This window comes from Hevea brasiliensis, chromosome 9 (genome assembly GCF_030052815.1).
Source record: "Hevea brasiliensis isolate MT/VB/25A 57/8 chromosome 9, ASM3005281v1, whole genome shotgun sequence".
Taxonomy (NCBI): domain Eukaryota; kingdom Viridiplantae; phylum Streptophyta; class Magnoliopsida; order Malpighiales; family Euphorbiaceae; genus Hevea; species Hevea brasiliensis.
In genome coordinates, this window is record NC_079501.1 from 1,574,787 (window position 1) to 1,591,655 (window position 16,869).

General features: G+C 34.9%; 4 protein-coding genes across 7 annotated transcripts; 1 reads left to right on the forward strand and 3 right to left on the reverse strand.

Moving 5' to 3' along the window:
- The first annotated feature begins 248 nt into the window (after window positions 1–248).
- LOC110656223 (UDP-glucuronate 4-epimerase 3) lies at window positions 249–2,494 on the forward strand. Its single transcript, XM_058152333.1, has one exon. It carries the CDS (start codon window positions 799–801, stop codon window positions 2,122–2,124), a length of 1,326 nt encoding a protein of 441 aa, XP_058008316.1. The 5' UTR covers window positions 249–798; the 3' UTR covers window positions 2,125–2,494.
- A 2,274-nt stretch (window positions 2,495–4,768) lies between these two features.
- On the reverse strand, window positions 4,769–8,076 carry LOC110656228 (uncharacterized). 4 transcript variants are annotated; one of them, XM_058152334.1, is made up of 7 exons: window positions 7,552–8,076; window positions 7,318–7,440; window positions 6,893–7,110; window positions 6,457–6,600; window positions 5,905–6,122; window positions 5,260–5,518; window positions 4,769–5,140 (listed from the first exon to the last, which is right to left on the reverse strand). In XM_058152334.1, the coding sequence occupies exons 1-7, from the start codon at window positions 7,625–7,627 to the stop codon at window positions 5,012–5,014; spliced, it is 1,167 nt and encodes a 388-aa protein (XP_058008317.1). In that variant the 5' UTR covers window positions 7,628–8,076; the 3' UTR covers window positions 4,769–5,011. The 4 variants fall into 4 exon arrangements, with proteins under 4 accessions (XP_058008317.1, XP_058008318.1, XP_058008319.1 ...); XM_058152336.1 differs by having other exon boundaries at window positions 5,000–5,140; window positions 5,219–5,518; XM_058152337.1 differs by lacking the exon at window positions 4,769–5,140 and adding an exon at window positions 5,704–5,770 and having other exon boundaries at window positions 5,340–5,518.
- Window positions 8,077–8,217: 141 nt separating this feature from the next.
- LOC110656225 (uncharacterized) lies at window positions 8,218–16,136 on the reverse strand. The gene is given in 11 exon segments (XM_058152340.1): window positions 8,218–8,623; window positions 8,770–8,826; window positions 9,786–9,924; window positions 9,927–9,950; window positions 10,020–10,085; window positions 10,662–10,695; window positions 10,697–10,749; window positions 11,471–11,618; window positions 12,155–12,250; window positions 15,731–15,817; window positions 15,819–16,136. Coding segments are annotated over 11 exon segments (924 nt in total). The 5' UTR covers window positions 15,902–16,136; the 3' UTR covers window positions 8,218–8,486.
- LOC131183434 (uncharacterized) lies at window positions 16,077–16,857 on the reverse strand. The gene is made up of 3 exons (XM_058154201.1): window positions 16,782–16,857; window positions 16,548–16,670; window positions 16,077–16,360 (listed from the first exon to the last, which is right to left on the reverse strand). Exons 1-3 carry the CDS (start codon window positions 16,855–16,857, stop codon window positions 16,077–16,079), a joined length of 483 nt encoding a protein of 160 aa, XP_058010184.1.
- Window positions 16,858–16,869: the final 12 nt, after the last annotated feature.

The following is a 16,869-nucleotide window of genomic DNA, read 5'->3' on the forward strand; positions in this document are numbered from 1 at the left end:
AAACTAAATCCAACCTACATAATATAAAAATTAATTATAATTTATTTTTTTATTTTTAATTTAAATATTATTAAAATTAATTTTATCGATTTGATTTGATAAAATACAGTGAACCGTCCAAACCAATCGGTACATATAAAGTCCTAATTCCATCTCTAATCCTGAAATCCTAAATTTAGTCACTCCTCTCCAAATAAAGAAAATCCCACACAAGGTATGCCCTAAAAAAAGGGAGGGTATATGAGAATTTGGATGCCCCTGAGTCAAGTGCTCTCAACCAATGAAATTGAAGTCCAACAGAAAGAAAATGGAGACACAGGCTTGACTAGCCAGCACCAGTATTTACAATTCATGGCTCTGGAATACCAAATTCTGATAATTTTCAACATTAAAAAGATCATTTCTATGGTTGCTTTTAAGCAGGGCAAGCCAATTGTTTTGATGTCACAATACCCAAAATTTAAAAACTGTGTATTCTGTGCGCCCCCCATCCCTAACGCCTTCATCTCCATTTACTAAACAAGATCAACAGAAAAGCTGTTCCTGTCCGAGAGGTACAAACCCAAAACAGAAACTATCACCAGCCCCTCTTTCCAAGAAACCAGAAAGGAGATTCCTTTTCCTTATACCTTTCCGAACCCAAAATGAAATAACAGCTGTAAAGCAAGAAAACCATAACAATCTTTCATTCTTACCACCACCAATCTCCAGAGATTGGAACCCTAACCCTAACCTCTCAAATCAAGAATCACAAGCATAAAAGAAGAAACAAGATAATCTCCACATTTTCGCTCAAGAATGTCCCAGATGAAGCAAATGTCACATCTTGACCACATTCCATCAACGCCAGGCAAATTCAAGATGGACAAATCTCCATACCCATATAACCGAGTTAGGTGGCCTTCATCTCTGGCTAAACTCACATTCTGGTCTCTTGTCTTTATTGGCTTGATTTTCCTCTTTTTTTATCGATCCCCTTCATCATCAATCAATCCTCCACAGTCCGATCTATCCCGCCGCTCTCTACGGAGTTCCTGGGGCGGCTCCGCCTGGGAAAAAAGGGTACGAGCATCCGCCAGAATCCGCTCTCGGAATGGGTTCTCTGTACTCGTCACTGGCGCAGCCGGGTTTGTTGGGACACACGTTTCTGCTGCTTTAAAACGCCGCGGTGATGGCGTTCTGGGACTTGACAATTTCAACGATTACTATGATCCATCTCTGAAACGAGCTCGCCAAGCGCTTCTTGAACGTACCGGGGTTTATATTGTGGAAGGAGACATAAATGATGTAGCCTTGTTGAAGAAGTTGTTTGAAGTTGTGCAATTTACACATGTGATGCATTTGGCTGCTCAAGCTGGGGTTAGGTATGCAATGGAAAACCCTGGCTCTTATGTGCATAGCAACATTGCTGGTTTTGTTAGTTTATTAGAAGTTTGTAAAAATGCAAATCCACAGCCTGCGATTGTATGGGCGTCTTCTAGTTCTGTTTATGGCCTTAATACGAAAGTACCCTTCTCTGAGAAAGATAGAACTGACCAACCTGCTAGTTTGTATGCTGCTACTAAAAAGGCTGGAGAGGAAATTGCGCATACTTATAATCATATTTACGGTCTTTCCCTTACTGGGTTGCGATTTTTCACCGTTTATGGTCCATGGGGTAGGCCGGATATGGCTTACTTTTTTTTCACTAGAGATATTTTGAAAAGGAAGAGTATACCCATTTTTGAAGCGGCCAATCACGGGACCGTTGCTAGGGATTTTACCTACATTGACGATATAGTGAAGGGTTGCTTGGCTTCATTGGATACTGCAGAGAAGAGTACTGGGAGTGGAGGGAAGAAGAAGGGCCCAGCACAATTGAGGGTTTTCAATTTGGGAAATACATCTCCTGTACCTGTTACTGATCTTGTGGGCATTTTGGAAAGGCTTTTGAAGGTGAAGGCCAAGAGGAATATTATGAAGTTGCCTAGGAATGGGGATGTTCAGTTTACACACGCCAATATTAGTTTGGCTCAGAGCGAACTTGGGTATAAGCCCACCACAGATCTGCAGACAGGGTTGAAGAAGTTTGTGCGATGGTACCTCAGTTACTATCATGTTGGAGGGAAGAAGGCAGATGCATGATGAATTTAATTCTTTCAGTTCTGTGTTCGGGTACTTGAAAAAATTTATTGTTCATCATGATTCTTGTGATTGTTTTTTCTTAACATTTCTATGGTCGATCATTGCACGATTATTGTCTTTCCTTGTACGTTTAATTGATGCTATGAGGAGGAATACAAATCCTACGTTGAAGAAGATTTTGTGGTTGGTGGATATTGTTCAATGGGCATTCCCAAAGTTGTATCAAAAGTAAAACAGAATCTTCAGTTTATTCTATTCTTATTTTTTAAATAACTGTTGTACTTTCGGAATTGTAGAATTCATGACTGATAGGGAATATGTTGATTGTTAGACATTCTATGCAATTTCAATAAAACTGCCATTTTTCTTCTCTTGCTCATTGAAATTAATTATGTATCTACTCTCAAATTTTCTGTTAGGATATTCATGTTCTATTTTGCTGCATTTGCTCTTTCTTTATCCCTTTGTTTAGTGCAAAGATTTTGCTTTTAGCTTGCAAGTGATCTGTTAATTTACTCTTGATTCAGAATTCTTTTGCACCTTCCTTTTGATTTTTGTTACTTGGTGAATTGTGGATCATAGCTTGAAGTTACAGTCACAGTTACCAGTTCATTTCACTTTTCAACTTAAAGATTTTATTTTTCATATTCACTTGTGATATACTGCAAGTTTTAACCATATGGTAAGAATTATGCTATGAGATCACATGTTCTGTTCTGGCATTAACTAATCCGATTTTGTTTGTTCCAACACTCTGTGGTCCTAAAATTTACCTTTTTGCTCTTGGCCTCAATCTAGAAATATGTTAGTTTGTCTGTTCCTTGGTAGACTTAACCTCCTTAAGATCATCTAAAACTTTATATTTGAGAGCAGCTGAGTTAGAATTAAGCAAGAGAGTTCTACTTTAAGTGATAGTAGTGCAATTTATGAGCTGCAGAATACTGCAATCACGACTGTTAGCTTCTATTAGTTTCTAGTCTCCTGAAAAATAGATGAGGTGGATTAGTTTGAGCTTCACTGCTACTTGCATATTTAATCTGACCACGGACTGTTTTCATTTTCAATTTAATGAATGTTTGTTTGAATTTCACCATTCATTTTGCTGTTGACTCATCATACAGGAAATTGATGAGTTTATCGAGCAATGAATTTGCAAATAAACTTTCCCTGCTGATTTACTCTTTCTTCTGATTGTGGAAATGTTTTCCTTTTCCATAACAACTGGATCTTTTTAACTTAAAAAATAATATTTGTTTAATCTACCCAATAATGGAGGGGACTGTTTTGTTTCATTTTTCCCTTTCTTTTCCATTGGGTCAAAAAGAATCACGTCTTTTCTGAGCATCTACTATCATGACTTCAGTCCAAGTCAGAAAATTGTAATAAAGTAGGCTACATAATTGAATTTCTTGTATAGAATTTTGCCTACTTCACGAGATGTCAACAAGAAAAGTTGCATGCATGTTCATGTAACTGGCAACCAACAAGGCAGGTTGCCCTTTTCGCAAATTTATTCATTACTTGCGTGTGAACTTGCGCTTCAAAAACTGGAATGAGTACCAGAACCCGTCAAGAATATGGTTGTGCTGGATGTGGGTTGCAAACCCTGAACTTGGGAGGTTAATTATTCTTGAATGCCATGGGAGGTGTTTGAGCTTAGCAACTACCTTCCTGGTTATTTTCTTCTAAGAAGTCACTGAAGAGCAGATCTGCGAATGTAATCCACTTGGCTATCATGGGGAAAGCCAACTTGTAACTTTTTAATTTGGAACCCCACCCTGCTGATCGGAGAATGCAATGAACTTGCTTGGTAAGGATGAAACTGTTACCAAGCAAGTGAAAAGATCGAACGTTAAAGAAAAGAAGAAACAAAAGTTTCGGAAATATATGATAGATAAGCAAGGGAATCAGCAGGCATAGGTAATGCTTTTGGAAGTTTATTATAGTACATATGGGAGTTCCTCTTTTAGTTGAATTCATATTTTTGTTATTTTGATGGCCTGAATAGTAGCTTCAAGCTGGAAAGTCACACGGGGTTCAGTTGACATTGGAAGCGCGTGACATTATGGCAGGGGCCTACGTCACTACATGTTGAACTATACCACTATGCTGATTGCAAGGACATGGGTTATAGAGAGGAATTATTGCCAATGAAAGGACATTTGTCACTGACATAGCAAACCTAAAGAGCCTATCCAGCATTTCAGTCTTCAAACCAACCATCTCTTGGTCTATTATCTATCATATTCATAACCGATGCAAACGAAACCTGTCCACTTGCTGAAAATTTGATATATGGTCGTGGACAGGTGCATAAGCCCGAGTCATGTAAAGAGGTTTCAAGTGGGTGTACCCGATTTTGTGCTCTTGTTCTTCCTTAGACACGAAACTTTGAGGACATTATTTTGACTACATGGATTCACGGGGCAACTATATGCACTCATTTTACTTTAATCGCTATGCGGTATGGACACTTGTGCTTGGTAGGGTACATGCACCAAATATTCACAAAAATTGTAGATCCCGTGATATTTGGAAATGATAGCTTGTCCTTCTCACGAGTTATAATTACATAATAGATCAAACGAGCTCTTTTAAACTGCCAGAACAGCTACTTTGATCAGTGGACCTTGCCAACACCATATGAACATAGGATCAATGATAAAATTCAGTTGAGAGAACCATTCTACGGTTTCTTAGGTGGTAAGTAGTATGTTTGTGAAAGAAAATAACTATAAATTCCAAGAAGAAGAATGAAAAAAATTACTACAAATTCCAAGAAGAAGAATGAAAATTCCTAATAAGTTCCTTCCAAAGAAATCGGTACTCGGTAGTTTCCCCAATACACATGTAACCCAGATACGCTAACCTAAAGCTGCATTAGAACTCAAAAATCATACCGAGTTCTCCCACTCATTAGAATAAGGCACAACATATCAGAGATGTCAGAAGCAGAACTGAAGAAGTTCCAAGACTCGAGCATTAAGCGTTTCCTTGATCCTTTAAAATGCACCACCTGCGTACAGGAAATGAAGCAGGTTACAAAGTGAAAATCCATGCTTTGGTAAATGAAAGGGATTTAAATCTCAGTAACTGATCAAGGACATCCTGAGAAGTTTTTAACTATTATTACACCTTCACATCCAAAGGCATTCCCCGAAATTGGCCAGCCCCCTCAGGTGGTGTCCAATTATATGTAGCACATGGTAGGAATAGCACTGATGCACCATCAATTTCTTCTATAAAGGCCTGTGCCTTGCTAAATCTCCGCAAATCAAAATTAGGCTGAGATTTTATGACCCAAGCAAGAGCTAAATGGTCCCCAAGCATCCGAGAAGCATTCGTGTACTTCAAAGTATAGACTTCAAGCACGTCTTGAAGGAAGATTTTTGCCCTGTAACCAGTTCATATCATAATCAAGTTTCAATTACAATAGCACTTGATCTTTCTGATGCTTTGTAACCAGTTCATATCATAATCAAGTTTCAATTACAATAGCACTTGATCTTTCTGAGAAAAAGGAAATCAACACGAGTAAAGAACCCACGAATAATTGTTTCTTTTGAGTTCTATACTCACGGAGAAATAAGAAGCCATCCGCAAGAAGACTTCATCTAAAACCCTACCCCGGTTGACCCATTTGATGCTGCAAGACCAAGATTGGAATCTCAAGAATCTTGGCAACCCAAAGAACAAGAAAAAATCCAAACTATTCTTTTATTCACTTAATCACAGATAAACAGGAAGCATCAGCAAAGACAAATTTTGCAAATTATGTACCTTAAAATTGACTCAGGGGTCCCCCTTACAGCTATAAATCCAGAATTTAAAGGTTGCTCCCTGTTGTTCCGGAAGGTGAGGGCCAAATGAAAGTTTGGGAACTTTTGAAAAATGTGTTCTAAGTCATCAACCACAGCTATATCTGAATCGGTGAAGATGTAATGACTTGTATGCCCTGGGTTCTGAGCAAGTTCCTTCAGCCTTGTGTTTAGAAAAGCCTATATAGGCAACACAGAAATTGAACAATAGAAGTTGAAATAGAAGACAGATATGCAGTTCTTAATAATTGAATAGGACACAAAAGTGAGGGATCAACAATTTAAAGAAAAAAATGCAATCAGAACCAATATATCAAGGAGAAAAACAGAACAAAAACACTTTGATGAATCTCATTTTGGGCTTGGTGGTTAAGAAGCAAGGCAAAATTGTGCAAAATATCGAGCACGATAAAACCAACAGGAAGAACAAACTCAAGAAATATGCTTTAAGAAACAGAGGGATTACTCAAAAACAGAAACAATCTACCTATTTATCAATTTGTTGTTCTCTTACAATGTAAGATCTTATTCTTTGAAGCATCAACTTATCTCGATTATATTCACCCTGAATCGGATACAAAGTGACTTTATTTCTTTGCAGTGAGAGATCAGATTCTGGATCAGCAAGAATGATAACATTGCTCTGAGGCATTGTCACCTGAAATTGTACATTTGGTATAAGGATTGCAAAATAGCTTCTCTATTATGTAAAATTGCAAGCAATTGGATATGGATGCAATAGCCAATTAAACAGATGCAACCAATTGATTTTTAGACTGATTTCTACTAACGCTACACAGAATGGCAAATGCTATAAATTTCAAAGGCCAACAAAATCTAGTTAGACTTATTATACATCAAAATCCAAACATCTCAAGCGAATGTTACAGATGATTTCTTGTAGATGTAGGCAAGGTAACAATCCTTGAACGTTCCACACAAGAAATTACCTCAATAAAATTAATGAAGACATTCAAAATGGCCATTGACCTCTCTTTCTTAGTGTATGAAACATTTCCAACAGTAACCAAATTTGATGATTTATCGTCAGCATGTGAATCCAATGAAGTGCTGTAAATGGTAAAGACAGTGACAAAGCTAATGCTATCTCCAACATTAGAGGCATTGGAAGGGGTTAGGAAATGGGACTTGTTGAGAGCTTTAGAGCCTGAGCTTCATGCAAAAACATAAATACATTAGAGCAATAAAACCAGAACTCAGATGCAGGAAAGTGTTTCATATGCAAAGTAACCAACTATATCAAAGATATGGAAATTGCAAATCTAAATCTTAAGGGCAGCAGCGTGACAAATTAGCATATCAGATGACAAATTAGCATATCACGTAACAACTTAACAAGAACATTACAAGAAACCTTGGCATTGCAACCGATTAGGCAAGCCTTGCCCAGCAGCAGGACCAAGAACCAGATGATCAGACTTTTTATTTCGTTTCTTTGGGGCAATTTCTATGACTGAGTTGGGATGAAATTCAAAAACTTCCAAAAAAACAATAAAAAAATTCAGCCACAATTAATTTCAAGTACCCAATAATAAAAAAACAAAACAATGCCAAAAAAAATGATGAGAACCAGAGAGAGGACATTCACCAGAGAAGATATGGAAAATGATAAGTAGCAGAGAGAAACAAAGGAGGAAACGACGCCATCCACTGCACGATCTCATGCCTAAACTAATATTTCTAACGATCTTACGGCTCAATAACTAATATTTCTAAGGATCTTACAGCTCAATAATCATAGCCAACGCATAAAAGAAAAAGAAAACAATGAATACAGATGCAGGGCTGCTGCTGCAACGCTAATTTCTCGTGCTCTACCCTTTCAGAGAGCGATGGATTATACCAACCATTAGCAAATTATAAATGCATACACCGAAATGGAAGTAATAATAATAATAATTTTGATTTTTATGCCTAAAATATTCTAATTCCAGTATAGATCCCTGCAAATCCAACCAAAAGCGTCGGGGATCGGTGACCCTGACTTTGAAAGCAAGAGCAGAATAGAGCGACAGAAATTTCCGGTGAGCTGTGTAGGAAAAGAGAGAGGAAGAGGGCATGGGTAAGGGTTTTTATTGGAGGGTGGAAAAGTAATTTTAAAATAATTAATAATTTTGTATTATAAATTAAAATTAATATTTATTTATTTTATTCACATTTTTAAGTTTGCAGTAATTGTTATTAAAAAAAAAGCAACTGAAAAATAGTTATTCCATTATCATAAGGATTCAGTTTATCTTACCATTTCATTACGTCCATCAAACAAAACTCTCATAGATCATTTATTTCTTCCTCCGTAACTTTGACAACACAACCAATTAGAATAAAGTAACTCTTTACAGTCTCAATATAACTTTACACGCAAAAATGAAATAGAGAATCCAAACAAAAGTTTTAATTCTATTCTTGACGACTTTTTCTATTTCTTTTTGTTTTTCTAATTCAGCAGCTGCAAAAAGCTCATTCAGGCTAAACTGCATACATGCCAAGCTAGCATGTCACGAAAGAAAGGGCCACTCATCATCAAATTTGTGTTTGAAAAGGTATTAGTTGTCCATCTGGCCATGATTCAATCTTTTTGAAGTACTTTACAGGCACCACACCATCAAAACCTTCAGTCAAGATCACCCCATTATCAGATATGTAAAGCTTCATTCCCTCTGAAATCAACAGAACAAGATCCGGGGGAAAATACATCAGCCTTCATCATGAACCACTCGTTAGCAAATGAATGGAATAAGTATTCAGGTTGCATATGCAATTAATAAATTATATGCTTGGAAGGTAAAAAGATAGGATGTTGTACCTTCCAGAGCTTTTTTGACATCAAGATGTATCAAAACATTAACATCCCTCCTCATACCTGAAAGATGACAAATCAAGTAAATCCCGGAAGATATTAGATATCCACACTGCTTAATCTTTGATGGAACTAAATGCTTCATCAATTGAACGTCCTGGTTCATGTGTCCAAACAAACAACTGTGACATGCGGGGAAAATAACATACTCCTATAACTATTAAAGCATTCCTTCCCCTTTCCCTTTACTAGCATCATTTGACTTTAGAGCTCAATATGTGCTCTAGCATAGATCACCAATTTGATAAGTTGAATATTAGACAGTGAAGGAACAACAAGTGAGTAAGACTGCTGATAAGAATTCAGATGGTTCCACAAAGTTTTTCTAAACATGTATGAATTTTTAGGAAAAGCTCATCCTAGCAGATCACAAACCCAAGGCCCTGCAAAGTTTCAGAAAACGTTTTTTTTGTTTTCTTTTTCCATTTTTCTTCTCCTTTTCCTAATTTTCCAATTGGGAAACTGGAAAATAAGAAAACATGTTCACTTATTCACTTTTTAAATTCTCCATTTTCTATCTTTCCATTATAAGATTATTTTAGACATTTTTTAACTAAATTAGTTTTATCGTTGTTGAATATAATAATCATATAACAAGTGGAAAATCCCATGTTTTCCACCTTAGCAGACGCCCCCTAATTTTTAAGGGAATAATGGAAAACTATCTAAACTTGTTTCGTAGTTTAAAATTGGGAAGTATTTTTCTGTTTAGAAAAATTTTACAACCAAACACCAAATTCCATTTTCCAATTTTCTTAGGATAATTTGTGAAAAACCATCCTGTTTTCCACAACTAAACAAAGCTCAATTTGGTTCTCCCTCCAATATCCACACAAATGGAATAAAAATGCTATTTCTAAGTTCAGTAAGAAACATGTGGAAGATAATGACAGCATATCTCCAAAATATAGTGTCATGAATGATAAAAGAGTAATGAATAAGAAGATTATCTGATATCTTACCGCTAATCACTTCACCATCAGTTGGCAAGCCAGATGCAAAGTGAACATGCATTCTTTGCATGCGCTTTAAGCCAGACTTTAATATAGATTCCATATTCCTCTTATAGGTTCCATGTACACACACTACAATCACAGGAAAAGAAGAGCAGTACACATTACAATAACCTAATATATAAGACATAAAAGAAGGGAAAAAGGAAAATATTATTTGGAAGGACAAAGGTATTGCATAACATATATTTTCACCGGAACTTCCTCAGCTGAAAGGATTGCTTTTAATAAGCTCTCAGATTCAACTGTCTGCACATTCATAAGAAACCATTCAAACAGATGTTCAATGCAAAAAGTATGGCATTTTACTCTCTTTTTATGGGGTGGAAATCACGTGGATGCAATACAAACACAAAATTTAGAGCACAAAAAATATCCCCCCAAGATGGTGAAATATGAGGTAAAGAAAAAGCATCCCTTTCTTAACAAAATCACAAGAACAAGAAAAATAATTCATGTTGATGTTTACCAGCCAACCCAGCATTTTGTTCAAATTAATATAACAAATAAAATTAAAGCATAATCAACAGTGTCAAATTCTCTTGGCATCAATCTATAGCTTGAGAAAGTCTACACATATCTACATTCAAACTAATCTAATTAGATTTGCTCTCAACGCTCCAAGCAATCAATCAAGGCCTGAAGGTATCAAAAACTCATTAATCAAATTTGTTATATCATTATAATGAAATATGTTACTTAGCACATACTTATGAATGTCCAAGCATAACAAATTCCAAAAATTTTATCACTAGGATAATACTTTGAAAAGTCCAACCAAATAACAGAATATATATTTGATTTTATAACAAGAGGATTTATCACCTTTACTGTATGGCCTTGGTTTGCACGTATTAGAGCTCCCATTTTCCTCCAAAAGGCTGAATCGCTGCTTATTATCCTTTCTAACAGCCTGGAATTTCAAACAAAAATGTAATCCTAGGTCAACTTATAAATTAGAAAACCAAGTGTAGTTTGATATAATTAAAGAAGTAGAGATGAGATATATAAGCTCTAAATGTTATGTGAGTTAGAGAAAGTAGAAGAGCAAATAAGGGAAAGCAATACAAGCCAGACAAATGAAACTTATTATACAGGCCTGGCAATAGCTTTAGTAATCTAGTCAAACTTCTGTGGCATGGCATCCTTTTCAAAAATGGCCAGGTAAGAATTAACGCTAGTGAGACCTGGTAGTAATTGCATATGCATTTTGTTATTAGTTATAGCACTTAAGCGTTAACACAATACATAGATAGCTAACACGCATCAACATTTAAGAAATAAGCACAAATCATGGAAAAAGTTACATATTTCTGAAAAATCAAATGTTCAAACACAATCATGACCATAAGATCATCAATAGGAGTCATAAATTTGCACTGGTAATCTCTCAAAAAATGCATGAACAGAAAGAAATAAAAGAATGAAAATACACAGAATAAATCCTTTGAAAACCCATGATGAAATTATTGCTTTCTATAATCTCCTTACATCATATTGACTTAAAATAAACATGGAGAAATTGTTACATATCATTCATTCCCAAAACCATAATTCAACCAAGCAAGGACTTCAATAATGAACATTAGAGATATAAAGATAAGTCAGGAAAGATAAGTATTTACTGAACCAACCTCCTTAATGTCATCAACTGTGTGTGACCTTAATGGAATATTGGCAAATGTTTTCATATTCAACTTTAGTAAATCTTGAACTTTGACACACCCATCACTCCGCATATTCAAGTTTAATTCAGAAGCCATATGGCGCAAAATGCGTGTCCTGAAAAATATTAAAGAAAACACATACTTTAAGATTGTCCATCTCTAGCTTATTAAGAAAAGGGAAAAAAAATAAGAGAAAGGATTGTCCATCAGAACGGAATTAAATACAAAGATCAATGTATACATTTCATTGTTATTATACATCCTTTTTTTTCCCTTATCAAAAGAAAGAAAGGGGGAAAAAACGAAGAGTATGAAAGCTTTCACTGTATGGAACACCGTACAAGCAAAAACTAGATTTTCATTGTAGTTTACCTAGCCGCCTGAGGAATTCAGTGCGACTTTCACTTTTCAACACAGTCCAACTCCAATGTCAATTAACCATATCGAACAGGCGTACAAAGAAGCAATAATAACTGGATAAAGAACAATATAAACAAGAAAGAAGAAAGCTAATTTGAGAGTCCGAACACCAAATTCACATAATTCGAATGCAATGAAACAATCTACTAAAGAGATGAAAATACCAAAATTAAACCCAAAAAAAAATCAAGAAGAATAGCATCAACAACATAGAATTAAAGTGGTGCTTACAAGAGTCTCCCAAGAGCATCAATTTTATCCTTGCCTCCTGTACCACCACGGCCCCTTGATCTTTCTCTATCGTTTTCCATCTCCAACCCTCTTCCACTGACCCAAAAATAAAACAGGCACAATTATATTTTACTTTAACCCTATGTTTGGATTGAGAGTAATGGGAAGAAGAGAAAAGAAATGAAATTTAGTTTCCATCAATTTTCTTGTTTGGACAGCAATTTGAAGATAGAAAGGGGGAGAAAGGAGGAGAAAACGTATTTCTCCACCCATTGCATCTGCCCCAAACGATTTCCCTCCAAATTGGAGGGGAATGGAGGGAAATTGTTGTTGTTTACGTGGAAATGACTTCAATACCCTTAAATTACTTCAATAGAAAAATCGATTCCCATCTCTGTCATTTCTGCTCCTCTATGCTCTAGAGAGTGTCTCCCACCTTTCATCGTTCCTGCTCTTCTCTTTGCAGCAGAAAGGTATGTCAAAATGCTTTCTCTTTCAATTTTTTCTATTCTTCATTATGGATGGATGATTAACAGTGGGAAATGGGTTTGATTAAGCATATGGATATATAGATCTTGGTAAAAACTATTATCTATGAGCTGTCTCTACTTGTTATTGATCATTGTGTGTTGTAAAGCTGTTGATTTTTTTGATAATCATCTGCTTAAGGAGAGGGAAGTGATCAGAACTTGATAAAAATATAACATCTGATTATTTGGTCTTTTATTGGGTGGGAATGCTAAACCAGTATGTAATCTTATGTTTGTAGTGCACTGTCAATAATTTAAGGCAAAGTATTTACCCAAAAGACGAAACAACTGGGTGTTGCTGAATGTCAATAGTGCCAGTTCACGTTAGACTATAGATTGGCAGCAATTTAGTTATATTATTGTTTTGAGACTTAGGATACACCACAAGCTGCTATTGATAAGTCTTCATTTGATTGGTATCCATCTGAAAAATGTCTGTAAAATTGTGAAAACCATATACATTTATTATTTATTATTATTTTATTTTAATTAGCTAACAATAATTTAATATATTTATAAAAAATATATATATTTTATTAGATGGTCTGCTTATTTATTTTTAGATATATATATATATATATATATTATTTTTGAAATTAAATATATATCTGCAATCTGAACAACCCAGTTCAATAATAACTCTTATCCCATTCTACACCTAATAGAAATCTTGAAATATATATATACCCTAATCAACTCTTCTGCTAAACTTTGCTCTCAAAACCTGTTTGTCACCTCCTTTTCCTACCCAATACTTTCAACAGGTATTTTCATAATCTTTTATTTATTGTTATACGTATATATATAAAATAATCTGATGTGCGCAGATAATTCTTAAATTTTATTTCTCAATTCATCACCTTTGATTATGTTTTCAAAATAAAAATTCTAATTCTTTATTCAATAATGGATGAATTTGATTTTATTTTACTTCCTCGATTTGTTACAACTACTCTAGAAATTTATTTTTTTTCCTTTGATCATTGGTATTGAATTGGGTTGATCATGATTACTGTGAGATAATAATCTACAATTTAGATTATATATATATATATATATATATATATATATATATATATATATATATATATTTGTTGGCTTCTCTTCGCACGCATTCCTGTGCATTATATTTGGTGGCTTCTCTTCCCACGCATTGGCTTCTCTTCGCACGCATTCCTGTGCGTGTATATATATATATATATAAATATATATATTAAAAATCATTTTATTTTACTATTATTTGATATTTCTCTTTAATACTTTGGGTGTGTAGGAGATTCGAATATTCAATCAGTCAATTGAAATTGTCTCTCTTTCATTGAAAATAACTATTGTCTTGGAGGTTCCAGGTGAGTGGTAATTATAGTACATGGCACCGTTTTTGTCCCTTTTAAAATTTCTTAGCATTAAGTTTGTTATTAAATGAAATTTTAAATCAATATTTTAATAATGATTTTATATGTGATTTTCTAGAGTTTTATTTTATTATTGAATTTTATCTCGATTTTGATTAAATAATTGATTTTGCCAACTATCTCTGCATTAGACCCATTAGGATTCCTGAATGTGCCTTTAATGTATTTATATTGATTGATATTTGACTATAAAATTTACCGATGTGTTACTGAATTGATTTGAGATTGATTTGATTTTATTGACTCTCTGAAACTGTTGAAATACACTATTGGAATTGCACTATCAGTTATTATTTGCTATCTGAAATTTTTTATTGATTTTGATTGATTTGTACAAATTGATTTTCTGTTTTGAATTGGTACCTGTGCCCAGTATCTGTTTCTGTTATCTGGCCCCGCCGTGTGGACTATCACGGTATTAAGTTGCATTGTCGAGTCATGCATCATTGCAGTTTATGGTTTGCATTAGTATCATATGTATTGATATTTGTGAAGGAGGAGGAAGGTATCTAATATCTGGTAGCGCGCTTACCATCTGGCCTTTGGTAATGTGGGGTATTATCACCCTGGTGCACTGTACCATAAAATTTTTATTGAATGAATTTTCTTTTATATATATGTTTTATAAAGTTATTTTATTAATGATTTTGACAGCATGAGCATGATTTTATTGAATACAAAATTTATTGTGAAATTAATCAAGCGTCTGCCTGTTCCTATTCCGTTGTGTGCTATAATTATCATTCACTGAGCATCTAGCTCAAACCACGTTTTCTGTCATTATCTGTTCATATCGGTAGAATTCGCAAATTGATCCAAATATTCAGTCCATTTTCTGGAGAGGGACAACTTTGATTTGTTCTCATGGTATGCCCGAATTCATGTTTTCTCGGGCTAATAATTAGTTTAGTTTATTGAACAGTTTAAGTTTTTATTTGAAATCTGTAGAGACTCCGCAGTTTACCTATGGGATATTTATGATGTTTATTCAGCATTTTGTTTATTTGGATTTTGTCTATTTTTGGAATTAGTAAGTGACAATATATTCACTCAAGATACTCTGATAAGGCTTGTATGATTTAAGAATAATTAAATTATGCGCCGGTCACGGTTCAGAATTTTGGGTCGTGACAAAAATAATGCAGCAGTGTACCATAAAGCTCTCAATTTTCAAAAGTCTTGAGTGCATTAATTTGCATAACAGTGTACCATAAACATTTTAATGGGATGATTACGTCAATCAAAATTCACAAATGACTGAACCAAGGGAGAAACCTTCTTAGGTATTTTACTCCAATAAAATGGTATCAAACTTCATGCTAAAAAACTGTAAAAATAGTCAACACTTTGTTCATGAATCACAGTTAAATATCTCACAAGGATCAATATGCGAAGACTATCAAGTGTATAAAAGATATTTTCATCTTTTAATTTAAGGGAGAAATTACATTTCTCTCCTATTCTAATAAGCAATCCAAACAGCAGAGAGTAAATTAAGATTTATCTTCTTTTCTTTTCTCTTCATTTTCCCTGCTTAATTTCTCAATATTTCCACTTCACAATTAAACATCCAAACAAAGAGTAAGAGAATTCTAGAAAACAAAAATTAGAGGAATAGATAAGGGAAATACCTTCTACTAGAATGGGCAAAAGAAGAGAAAGAAGAGCTCATGCTCTTTTCCTTGTCTATAAAACGAAAGGAAGGAGACCCAGTGAGCGCTACAATTGGCAAGACGAGGTGTGAGATAGGCTCGGAAGCAGCTTAGAAATCGAGTTCTGCAGCAGCTACAACAACCCCACATAGGGAACAGAGGTGAGAAATCGGCAAAAGCTAATGGAGATGAAGGTGCTAATGTAATAGGTGTATGTATTCTATTGGTAGGAGGGAGAGCCTTTTGCAGGCTACGAGCGTATCAAGACCATCCAAAATCTAGTTAGACTTATTATACATCAAAATCCAAACATCTCAAGCGAATGTTACAGATGATTTCTTGTAGATGTAGGCAAGGTGACAATCCTTGAACGTTCCACACAAGAAATTACCTGAATAAAATTAATGAAGACATTCAAAATGGCCATTGACCTCTCTTTCTTAGTGTATGAAACATTTCCAACAGTAACCAAATTTGATGATTTATCGTCAGCATGTGAATCCAATGAAGTGCTGTAAATGGTAAAGACAGTGACAAAGCTAATGCTATCTCCAACATTAGAGGCATTGGAAGGGGTTAGGAAATGGGACTTGTTGAGAGCTTTAGAGCCTGAGCTTCAATCAAAAACATAAATACATTAGAGCAATAAAACCAGAACTCAGATGCAGGAAAGTGTTTCGTATGCAAAGTAACCAACTATATCAAAGATATGGAAATTGCAAATCTAAATCTTAAGGGCAGCAGCATGACAAATTAGCATATCAGGTAACAACTTAACAGGAACATTACAAGAAACCTTGGCATTGCAACCGATTAGGCAAGCCTTGCCCAGCAGCAGGACCAAGAACCAGATGATCAGACTTTTTATTTCGTTTCTTTGGGGCAGCTTCTATAACCGAGTTGGGATGAAATTCAAAAACTTCCAAAAAAACAATAAAAAAATTCAGCCACAATTAATTTCAAGTACCCAATAATAAAAAAACAAAACAATGCCAAAAAAAATGATGAGAACCAGAGAGAGGACATTCACCAGAGAAGATATGGAAAATGATAAGTAGCAGAGAGAAACAAAGGAGGAAACGACGCCATCCACTGCACGATCTCATGCCTAAACTAAT

Bases quoted from the DNA above. Each gene is read 5' to 3' on its own strand.
- LOC110656228 (XM_058152334.1), bottom strand. From the start codon at position 7,627: ATGAGATCGTGCAGTGGATGGCGTCGTTTCCTCCTTTGTTTCTCTCTG. The intron at 7,441-7,551 runs GTGAATGTCCTC...TTTTTTTGGAAG, and splicing joins CATTTTCCATATCTTCTCTG to TTTTTGAATTTCATCCCAAC. The intron at 5,141-5,259 runs GTGTAATAATAG...TCCTGTACGCAG, and splicing joins GAATGCCTTTGGATGTGAAG to GTGGTGCATTTTAAAGGATC.
- LOC131183434 (XM_058154201.1), bottom strand. From the start codon at position 16,857: ATGAGATCGTGCAGTGGATGGCGTCGTTTCCTCCTTTGTTTCTCTCTG. The intron at 16,671-16,781 runs GTGAATGTCCTC...TTTTTTTGGAAG, and splicing joins CATTTTCCATATCTTCTCTG to TTTTTGAATTTCATCCCAAC. The intron at 16,361-16,547 runs GTTTCTTGTAAT...ATTGAAGCTCAG, and splicing joins TAATCGGTTGCAATGCCAAG to GCTCTAAAGCTCTCAACAAG.
- LOC110656223 (XM_058152333.1), top strand. From the start codon at position 799: ATGTCCCAGATGAAGCAAATGTCACATCTTGACCACATTCCATCAACG.